At 35.7% G+C, this 12,022-nt stretch overlaps 1 protein-coding gene across 1 annotated transcript in view; it reads left to right on the top strand.

Annotated features, from left to right (window-relative positions):
- The window catches only part of LOC140138976 (uncharacterized), a 43,609-nt gene that overhangs the window by 29,503 nt on the left and 2,084 nt on the right, over positions 1-12,022 (top strand). The window contains exons 14-23 of the mRNA XM_072160760.1: positions 1,112-1,228; positions 2,059-2,172; positions 2,810-2,914; positions 4,140-4,259; positions 4,791-4,919; positions 5,060-5,176; positions 6,002-6,124; positions 6,615-6,737; positions 10,555-10,680; positions 11,904-12,017. Of these exons, the coding sequence (XP_072016861.1) occupies positions 1,112-1,228; positions 2,059-2,172; positions 2,810-2,914; positions 4,140-4,259; positions 4,791-4,919; positions 5,060-5,176; positions 6,002-6,124; positions 6,615-6,737; positions 10,555-10,680; positions 11,904-12,017 (1,188 nt within the window). The remainder of the gene's footprint in view (positions 1-1,111; positions 1,229-2,058; positions 2,173-2,809; positions 2,915-4,139; positions 4,260-4,790; positions 4,920-5,059; positions 5,177-6,001; positions 6,125-6,614; positions 6,738-10,554; positions 10,681-11,903; positions 12,018-12,022) is intronic.

Here is a 12,022-nt window from a genome sequence, read left to right as displayed (position 1 = left end):
TTTCAGCTCCGTTGTGTTTATGACATTGCTGCAAGAACTATGCGGTATTCAACATCAACAAAACACGCTGTGGGGGTTTCCCTTTAATTTTGTTGGCGCAAGATTCGATATGGAGTTGTAAAAACTTACCAATTCATGAATTGCAATTGTTTCGTATTTTGATTTCAATTTGATGGGACTTTGCTGACGTTTGTATTAAAGATTTGTCATGTACATATCAATTAAGATATGCGACAGTGGTCGTACTGTCATGCAGTGGACGATATCGCATGTCAACGTCAACTGGATAATTTGTACTTAAATCACACAAAATTTATAAATAAATAAGAATAATAGTGACCATGCAGCCTCTTTGCAAGTTTATATCTTTGGTTAAACATCCTTTGAGTGAGTGAGCGGTAAATAACAACGTGTTTTACACTCGCATTTTGTCATATAATGAAAGTCACGAAAATAATGAATAATGAATAATGAAAAAGTTACCTCACTTGTTTTCAAAAATTATGTGACGGGAAACTCAAAATCGATTGTTCGGGGCCTTATATCTTATCATTCCATGATCTTGTCTGTTATTGTTAGAGTTACAAACTCATTCGCTAAAAGAATGTGAAGATTGCAAATCACTCCAAAGGGAGTGAACATATTTCTTTCAAAAAGAAGCAATGTCCCTTGTATACCAAATTCAGGAGTCCTTTAGGAGTGATTTTCACTCCCTTTGGTGTGATTTTCACTCTTCTCACTCTTTTACATTAAGAGATTATTATTATTATTATTATTATTATTATTATTATTATTATTATTATTATTATTATTATTATTATTATTTTTTATTATTATTATTTTTATTTTTATTTTTATAGCATAATTATTCTTTTTTCCTTCTTTCGTCTGGTTATCATCTTCTTCTTTCTTATTTGTTTCCTTATTCCTCTTCTTCTTCGGGTTAGGGCATGCATAATACCAAACATACGGAATAGCTGATAAGTTGAATACAAACCACAATATAATTATTGCCCCTCGAGTTAAATTGGGCTATCAACGTGTTTTTCGGACGAAAACGGATGAGAAACCGAAACCAACAAAGTAACATCAATTTGTTTTTCTTTTTCAGATATTGATGAGTGTTTCAGTAACCCGTGTCAGAATGCAGCGACCTGTCTTCAATTCATCTTCAATTCATATTACTGCGTCTGTGTACCAGGTTATACTGGAATGGACTGTGAACAGAGTATGTATTGCAACACGCGCACACACCCCGACACCCCTCTTCACACACACCCCCACACACACACACACACACCCAGCAGCAGCAGCAGCAGCAGCAGCAGCAGCAGCAGCATCACTTCATCTTCATGACCTTTACCTCTCCCCGCACAAATCCACATACAAAGCGTGGTGGGAACATTCCCCTTGAATTTCTCCCTCATGGATTACTCCTGTATGACTAGTCGCTCTCCACACTTCAACCAAAACATCAGTATTTCGTCAACTACACTTTGGGCAATTCCGTTACATATGTAAACATTGCATTATAAAATAAAAGAGACAACGAATATCAGTCTGCAACCGGGGATATTAGTTACACAGCTTTCCAAAACAATTTCCCCACAATATATGCATAATGTTAATATACTCCCGATCATTCTTACACACATTCAATAAAAAATACACCCGACATTAAATTCCTTGATTCATATAATACAGAAGATGCCCTGCCTAAAGTATACAGAAACGTATTTGGAATTGATTAAAAACGCAACCGGTAACCACTGGTCGACCAGCGACGTTTTGGCAGAACTGGCCATTAGGCCTGGTTTCAATAAACCGCCGTTAAACTCAAAGGACGCGACGGTCAACTACAGCAGCGGGTGGGTTTCTAAAAACTTCTCGTTATTCATTGATTCAATTATTTTTAATTGACGAGATTCACAATGAAATGTTTACTATCATATATATTCTATTTTGCCTTTGATCGCGCGCGTGTCACATCCGGACGTTGCTGTCTCGAGGAAATCAATTAGACTGTAGTTTAACATTTTTATCCATCTCAAATTTCAGATATCAACGAGTGTGCTAGTAACCCATGTTTCAACGGGGGTACGTGTGTCGATCTTGTAAACGGATATAGATGTAACTGTCCGGGTGTCTACTCAGGAGCCAATTGTGAACAAGGTAAGGCCTAAAAAAATTGTTTTGTTTGATTGGCGTAACATTTAAAAAAATAGCGTAGGCAGGTAGGGATTTTTTTCCTTTTAAAGTTGTAAATTGCGTAATTTTTGCGTTTGATAAAGGAACTTCTTTCTTTTTCTTTTTTGTAGATGTATTTATTAAATTTATTTTCTTTTTTTTTTAAATTTTTAAAATAAATTTAAAAAAAAAAAAAAGTCGTGGTCGGGCATATTTTTAGGGTCGGTCGCGTTTCGTCCAATCAAATATTTTTAGGCCTAATAGTGAAAGGTCATTTAAAAGCGTACTTCGCAATCTACAGCCACATCATCCACAACTTACTCCAAAAAGAAAATTGTGACTAAATAATATTTGTGTACATCACCTTTCTTACAGATTCGGTTGTAATAATCGGATGCATGATGTTTCTTTCTCTGTCTTTTTGTTTTTTAATTTGTATTCCTTTTGTTTCTTTCCTCCTTTATTTATTAAATGTCTTCATTTCTTTATTTCTTTATATGTCTTACATTGTCATTATTTATTTGGAGAGGCATACATATAGATTAAAATCAGTGGATGGGTGAAATCAAGAATATTCCATTATTCTCCTTTTTAAGTCGATGTTTTTCTCCCCTTTTGGCAGATGCCTGTTCATCGTCGCCATGTTATTTTGGTGGTACGTGTTATTCTCATGATGTCGGATTTCACTGTGTGTGCCCAGATGACCGTGCTGGAACCCGTTGCGAAAGTTAGTAACAGCATTTTATGATAATATTTGCTACCAAAGGATGTTACCTGTTTTATAATATAAAATATCAAAATTGTGTAATGAGTTGCATCCGGTCGTTTAAGTAATAATCAAAATGAATCACATTACACTCAACTATGTAATATTTCTTCATCTTGTTTGATTCAATGAAGCAAAGCCTTCAGCGTAATACCTCATGCGCTGTCATGTAGCCAGGTCACTTCAGTCAAGCAATTGTCACTTCACTACTCCCCATTTCAGAAAAATACAGCACTTTTTTGGGAATAAAAAATATTATCTTGTTTGCTAAATGACTTAGATCTAACTGGCAATAAAAGTTACATTTAAATGTTTTTGCAATGTGAGGGAAAATGTGCAATAACATGCAATTTTGCATGTTTCCTTACAATTATTGTCACCAAATTCTATAACTTTGCATAAGTCTAAGCATTCAAAATCTTTAGTATTGGCTACGATTTAACTCGAAAGTTTAATATTATTTTGTTAGTTTTGATCATTGGCTATGAAAATGATTAGAAAATGTGTTTTTCATAAGTTACATAACTTGCAATTAGTCTTTGTAAAAGTCTTGGGCTTGATTTTCACAGCAAATGGCATAATAATGCATGCTTTTGGCCTTTATTTCGAAAATTTGACCAAACTTTGAAATTCGACTTTCAGTGCCAGCTAGAACTAACTAAAAGATTAGGATTTAGTGGCTCAATTGGCAAAATGTGTTAATATTTTTTTTAATCCAAAAAAAAATTAGTGCTGTATTTTTCTGGAATAGGGAGTGCTTGAATACACAACTCATTAACCCATCTGGATCATGACTTCTAATGCCCCTGGTTACATGAAACTGGTTTCTGTGGTCACCTCATTGACAGACACAAAGTCTCAGGGGCACTCAAGTTGAGTAGTGAAAATGTAAACATGGTCTGTGGCAGAAGTAACGTAATTACATACAACAGTTTATATCCATACCGCGTCTATGGAAGTCGTGTTCTTAATATCCCACACAAAGGGGCGTAAATTTTAAATGAAGTCACTCATTAACAGGTAACCCTATTTGAAATTCACACTCCCTGTGTGGAAGATTAAGGCCATGTCTTCCATAAGAGGTGTTCGGATTTCAAACTGAATAGCCCAATCAACCAACATGATTCCACATACAGGTGTTTATAATTACTGTCCTTTTTTCTTTGTATTTATATTGAAATTTCAGATGTGAAAGAGTGCACCTCGACAAATGATTGCCAAGCTAATGCTGATTGTGTCAATACAAATGGAGATTACACGTGTAGATGTAGAAGTGGATTTGCTGGGGTTGGAAATATGTGTTATGGTAAGTTTGGTAAGATAGATGCTAAATAATGTGTCTTACTGAATTGGCAACTTCGGCTCTACTCTGTCATCTGTAATTGCCACATACCGTTGTATATAAGTAGCAATTACCATGATCATGATATCGCCCCATTTGGGAAATATTTCTTTTTGCGGTTATATATTAGAACAAGGAAAATCTGATTTTTAATGTATTGATTATATTTGAATTAACAAGTGTAACACTTTTAACAATGCTTTATTGCACCGAGCCATACTCGAGTTTATACTATACTTCCAACATGACCCTATACCAAAATGTATTAGAAATGCAACAAAATGTATTATTAAAATTACACACAAATGCATTGAAAATAGCCCAAATGTCTTCGAATACTGCCCAAATCTATTAGGAATACACCGAGAAACACACACGTTACCCAGACATTTGACAAGGTTATGATCCCCATCTGGGTCATATACAATTACAGTAATATTTTATTGTTGTAATTACATACTGGGTCAAACAAAATTATGTTTCTTTATTTTGTAGATAACAATGAATGCCTCATCGGAAGCCACAACTGTCATCCAAATGCAGAATGTACCAACACACCACCAGGAAGTTTTGAATGCACCTGTAATGAAGGTCTGACTGGAGATGGCGTCAACACATGCCAAGGTAGAGACTTCTGCAATTCTTTCACTAGCAAAAATTATTAAGTTGCCATAAGTTCTTACATGCATATTATGCACGGTGTCTTAACAGAAAGAGTGATTTGGAATATATTATACTTTCTAGCTTTGAATTTTGAATTACAGATAATGACGAATGTTCATCTGATCCATGTCATGCATATGCCACATGTGTTAACACTGAGGGAACCTATGTATGCTCATGTTTGGAAGGCTGGTATGGGGATGGAATCGTTTGTGAAGGTAGGTTGTTTATGTTTGTGGTGTATATTGTGTGTTGGGGAGTGTATGTGGTGGTGGATACTTTTCACCTTTGTTCCATAACCATAAGTATAGGACATTTTTTATTTTTGATATAGCCCCCGAATGAAATGTATTTAATTATGTTTGTACTCACTCAGGTAGCATTGTGTGTGAATTTTACATCCGAACTATTCTTTTTATGGGCATTTTAGTGTCTAAAATGGCCAATGAGGGTTTTTCAATATTGCCGTCGATTTCTAATCGTCACCCCCATAGGCTTTACATGTAAAAATTTAATAGCCTCTAGTTCGGATGTAAAATTCACACCAAATGCTTTTTGAGTGATTACAAAGATAATTAAATACTTTTCATTCGGGGGCTATGTGGAATTTTTTTTATGTATTCCTTGTACAATGACATTTCACAATAAAATGTCCATTGGAAACAAAGGTGTTTTAGTATCATTACATGTTGTATGATCGTTCTCATGGTACACCTAGGATCTGGAATCGCCCTCTATCATCATTTTTGTTGTTTCATCTATTTGGTTATTATACGATAAGGGTGTGTGTGTGTTGTGAGTGTGGAGGGATGATGTGTGGAGGGTATGGGTAGGCCCGTGTGTTTGACAAAGAGCTTACTATTAACATAATGGTATGATCTGAAAAGGCACGGTAATGGTAATGTTTCTTTCTGTAAGTCAATTACAGGCCACAAAAAATATTAATTTGAAAAAGTAAATTAAAAGACAACATTAAAAGTTTATTTATTGATATTTTATTGCTACTTTTATTTGGGCCCTACTTTCATTTTGATTGTTTATAGATACAAATGAATGCTCACAGGGCGTGGCAGGTTGCGATGTAAACGCTAGATGCCAGAACACCATGGGAAGTTTTGATTGCATATGTGAAGATGGATATCAGGGTAATGGACGACAGTGTCAAGGTAAAAGTATATAAAGGTTCTTGAAGCTATTTGTATTTAAAATGTTTTTGTTTCTTTCACTTTCTTTCCCTTTTCCCCTTCTATCTTATATTCTTTCCTTCTTTGTTCTTTTATGCTTTTTTGCCCTTTGTTTTCTTAAATTGAATTTCTTTTCTTCTTCGTATGATGGATTGTTATGAGACTCTTAGTACATGCATTCTGCACGAAAACACAATTTTGTCCTAGGTCATTTGAAGATCCTCAGAGGTCATTTCAAGGTCACGGCTGGACTTCATGGTCTTAGATATATCTAGTTTCTTTCTTTCTTTCTTTCTTTCTTTCTTTCTTTCTTTCTTTCTTTCTTTCTTTCTTTCTTTCTTTCTTTCTTTCTTTCTTTCTTTCTTTCTTTCTTTCTTTCTTTCTTTCTTTCTTTCTTTCTTAATTTCCTTCTACCATACTTTCTGTTCGTATATGGTTAAAACATGAACTTGTTAATATGCTGATTATTCAGATATCGATGAGTGCGTAGAGGGTTTATCTGATTGTAATCAATACGCCACGTGTGCGAATACACCGGGCAGCTTTACATGCCAGTGTAATGAAGGCTTTGACAGGGATGGAGTAACGTGTTCTGGTAAGTAATACTTTTGTTATATACATGATATAGATTTGTTTATGTTGTTTTACTAATAGTACAGCTATAACGCTGGACTACCGATTCTTTAGAAATGCATAGTCGCGCTAAAAGTCGATCGATACATGTTAAAATCAGCACAATTCAGATATACACCTTTTTGCTACGAAATTAATTTTCTCGGTCAAATATAAAGCAATATTTTTTTTCTTCAGTAATGTCAGTTAAAACATTGCTTGGATATACATTTTTTTTAAAAATCCTGGTGTTAAAATTAGGTATGAAATTGTGTCGTTTAGTGTAAGATTTATGAATTTTATAGGCCTTACATCCGTCCACGAGCTTTTTTCGGAATTAATTTCGCTACGGAAAGATATTTCCCACCTCTGTAAAGCACATCGTGTGGGTCTATCTATTATTGTTTTGTCAGAATTTCCGTTTTAATTTGACCTTTTTTCACGTCATGCTCCTAAAATCTCAAACTCAGTACTTTATCTCGAAAGCAAGCAGCATAAATAGTCGATAAGTCCATTGATCTAATCCAGGTCTCTTCTGCATTGAAAGCAGGATTACTCGACGGGCGACTTTGTTGCCCAAATCTCCCATTTGGGTGCTTTGGTAAATTAAAGTGAATTTTGGATATTTGCTTCCTTGATCATGGTGATAGCCTGCAATGGCAAATATGGTTTCCATGATTATGTCGACCATTTTGTCTGTTTGTTTGTTTACCTAGGTTAGTCCGTATTAAGAGACGCACGTTGTACTGTCCAAACCTAGAAAAATGAGTGTGTTATTATAGGGGATTTTATTTTTCTGTCCCTCCTATCTCCAGGTGAATTTTGTATGACCCCCCCCCCATCGCGGGTTGGCATTTTCATTACACCCTTCAGGCTTGTGTTCGGGTTTGTTTTTAATTTGACATGTAGGCCTATTTGTCATAATAGGGCTATACTTTTTAAATGTATAGCTATAACGTGCTATATAAATATTATTATACCGGTATGTAATATTATGTAGGCCCTATAGGCCTATCGGGCGTGGGGTGGGTGCAGAGGTGTGTGAAGTGGGTAGTAGGGGGTGTATATAGGGAAACTTTGGGGTGGTACTCAACACATTTTAAATATGACTTTCCTTTAGGTTATTTAATAGGGTTTTTTTTATAAACTTCCATGTTTAACCTTGTATTGTTATTCCAAAAGCAGTTTCAAACAAACACAAACAAAAGGCACCATACCCAGTCACCTTCATGACAATTGAAACACTAGGTCAAGTATTAACATCCAAGTTATTCTGTTTTTAGGCAAGCACTTTTAATTAATTGCTTGAACAGGTTTAAGTTAACAATGATAATGAATGGTTCTTATAAGGCACAATATCTTCCGATGAGGAACTCAAAGCGCGTAAAGCACGAAATTGACAAACAAACATAAAAACCATCAATTTACAAAAATTGGTTTTGAGCTGGCGTTTAAATACGGTAACGAAAGTCTGGGGATGTTAATACGAAGGTTATTTGGACCCGGGTATTTGGAAGTGTGTTCCAAACAGTTTATAAAATATACAGCGTAGTAGGGCCTATTTATGTTTTGTAAATAAAAGTTTTGTTTAAAATATTGCCCAATTGCATGTAAGATTGTTGATTGTTTTTTACCAAATGCTGGGCAAAGTTGTTTTGAGGAGAACCTAATTTCAACACATTGGTCCGCTAGGCCTGGGAATTTCTTTGCTATATTGAAGTTCTAGCAACACTGTAGCCAGGCCGGTCTTCATATCACTGCATATGGCACCCGGGGATATCGATTTACAATGCCTTGGATTTCACGCGTTGATTTTGAAACATTTTCAGCCGGCAGTGAAAAAAGGTGGAATCAAAACGGAAATTCTGACAAAACTATGATATATCGCTCACGGTGATGTGCGTTAGAAAGTTGGGAAAAATCCTTCGTTAGCCAACTATATTACTTTGAAAAGCTAAAAGGTTGATCCAAGGCAGAGTTGAAGCCTATCAAAATCGAAAATCTTACACTAAATGATTGAATTTCACGCCTAAGTTTAACACTAAGATTTGAAAAAAAATACAGTATCAAGCATTACAGTTTTTCCTGACATTTACTGAAAAAATGAAAATTATTGCTTTTCATTTGGCCGAGAAATTTTTTTTTGTTCATTTGAATACTAAATTCGATCGTTTGTATTGCCTCATTAAATGACTGAGTGAGCCTTGCAGAACAATAAGAATCGATAGTCCTGCGTTGAGACTGAGTAAAAGTACCTGGGAAATATTGTAGCTAGACAAAATCAGCTAAAAAGAATCAGGAAGGATCGCCCTGATGGATGAGGTGGCTTACTTGCCACCACATTTGATCTCGTTTGTGGTGAAAATAGTTGTAACATGTTCCTCTCTTCAAACTCTGTTGCCCGGCTCTGTTGACACACCAGTTAATAATCATATCATTACTCATTACTTGCTCGTATCATTACTTAGCTGCACCAAATCTTGGACACTGTGATCCCATCTAATTTGTTCACCATCAGATTTAGTCAGCCATATGATCAATTGTCACTCAAAACCTTGTCTAGTCATGCCTAGCTTGTAAGTAAAAAAAGTGCAGTGTATGGACTCAAAATAAAGAGTAGAAGAAAACAATGGAAAGAGACTGCAGGTCAACATACAATTTAATTACAGCGGTGATATGTTGGGTGATGATGTGTTTGGACAGTAATCCAAAGAGATTTTGGTCTTTCATCACAAGCTGTGATAAATCTGGTGTAGTCCCATCCATCGGTCTTTACTAATGCGTCTTCCCTACCTAACCTCATCGGAAGTCTTCACCCTGCTGTTCCATCCTCAGAAATCAAATGTGAAATTGTGCAGAAGCTCCAGTCGCGGATCAAACCCCACATGACCTCAACCAAAGACCTCAACCAAAGACACAACGTAACCTAGATGTTAGCTTGTCTCCAATGATAATCCCTGCATGAACGTCGGGCACACAGTAAAGTGATCATACTGTACAGAATCATCCACGGCATACAGTAACACCGGCAGTTCCACCACATCTCTTCCCATCAACCAGCGGTCATCTGTATCAGTTCAAACAACAGCACTGTAGGACTCTATCTTTCCAGCACAGCTACTTTCCAAGTGTCATCTGTAACACACTACCAGCATCAGTGGTCAATGCCCAGTCACAGTCACTGGAGATCTACAGGAGCCGCTGAATCCCCGTTAACTAGCTCCTCCGTGCTTTACTCGCACCCTCCAGCACCACTTTTGTTCAGGAGGGTACCCGGGCCGGGGACGGTATCCTTCGTTAATAATAATGTTCCCGTCATCCAGCACCTTTGCACCCAAATACAACAACCCTCAGAATGAAGGATCCACTTAACGGGATAGATAGAATAAATTTGCATTTGTCTTGAAGCATAATGACTAAGTAGACCTATTTGCTCACTCAGAAAATCTAAACAAAAAATAAATCGGCTTTTTTGAGAGAGGTTTAGATGTGCCAATCACTGTGGTGCCAACATACAACTCTGCAGTTAAACTTATCCTAACCAGGTATTATTTGAGACATTATCTTCGTACACGCAACATCTTGATTGTATAGACTTATCCTTCAATTTTTAGTTCTTCAAATTCCAAATATGTCTACATTTTGCGATTATCACTTGATTGAATTGTTGCATTTTTATTTACTTGACTAAAATCTTGATTTCCCTTAGCGTCGAAAACTACCTTCAGTATCCTATGCATATTGTTGGCATTATGGTAAGTGTTTACCTCATCAATTATTTCATTATTATTTTCATACAGATATAGATGAATGTGCACTCCAGCAAAACGATTGCGTGATGTTTTCTACGTGTACTAACGCCCTTGGTAGTTTTACCTGCACGTGTAACAGTGGGTATACGGGCAATGGGCGTGTCATTTGCAATGGTAAGTCAAACTATTGCGTGATATTTGCTACATGTACTAACACCATGTAACGCTGGGTACATGGGCAATGGAAATACCGATTGCGTTATGTTATTTACAACATGTTATAACACCATTGGTATTTTAACCTTCACGTGTAACATGGTGTACGGGCAATGGTATTCATTAGACGATTGCTCGAGATTTGCTATATTCGTACTGGGTATACGGGCAATGGGCGTATCGATTGCGTGAAGTTTGTTGCTACATGTTTTAAATCCACTAGTATTATGTAACAATGAGTATGCTGGTTATTGGACATACCTTTTGATGAATGGAAAATGAAAAATTATAAGCAATAACCTGAAAACAATAAAACAAATAATCATTAAAAACAATCACATTTCACAGAATGTCCCACACCTAGTCATTGAATCGGTTAGCCAATTAAATACTACTAGGTAAACCTGTTACTACTAGGTAGCCCTCTTATATTGAACCTTGCGTAAGAATAAGATGTCTAATTGGCTATATTTCAGTTGAAATCAATACACCTCCTAGAAAGACTATGGTTGTTTGATGGCATGTAGAACCGTATCCATTTTAAAGCAAAGGGATCTACACTTGTATGGTGACATTAAAACATCATAAAAATTAGTAACATATAGCAAAGAAATGTTTTACAAGGATAGACATTTGTATAATGACATTAAAACATCATAAAAATTAATAAAAAATAGCAAAGAAAATTTCAAACTACTTTTTATCATAAAATAAAAGGAATAACTCATATTATTGGGCTAAATTATATTAAAATAAATGTGTATAGCCCTCTCAATTTGCATACAAATATACAATTTATTGAATAAAATTTACTACAAAAAGCAGAAAAATATTTAAAAAATGATTAAGAAAACTACAAAGAGCTAAAATATGTATGTACGAGCGTATATTACTAGTGTGATAGCTGTTGGTACTATGAAGGTCTAGAATTTAAAATTATACTTTTTTTGTTAAAAACATTAATAAATGATCACAGGATCACATCAAACAACCGTGAGACGACCTTAATCTTCCACAAAAGGAGTGTGAATTGCCTGCAAGGGTAACTCGATTTTAAATCTACACCCCCTCTGGGAGATAAATGTTATTTCATAGGGGTCAGTGTATGAAGTTCAACTGGAATAGCCCAATTCAAAGTCTGTAGAAATTACAGTAATTTGTTACTCTTTTTACTTGTATAGAAATAGCAGAATGTGCTAATATGCCGTGCATGAATGGTGGTTCATGTCTTGAGCAAATAGGCTACTATGAATGCGAATGTGCCGATGGCTTCATGGGAACTAATTGCGAACTAGGTAAC

The sequence above is a fragment of the Amphiura filiformis genome, chromosome 2, assembly GCF_039555335.1.
Source record: "Amphiura filiformis chromosome 2, Afil_fr2py, whole genome shotgun sequence".
Taxonomy (NCBI): Eukaryota; Metazoa; Echinodermata; class Ophiuroidea; order Amphilepidida; family Amphiuridae; genus Amphiura; species Amphiura filiformis.
The sequence above is the reverse complement of the archived record's forward strand: the minus strand, read 5'-3'. Positions and strand labels throughout refer to the sequence as shown.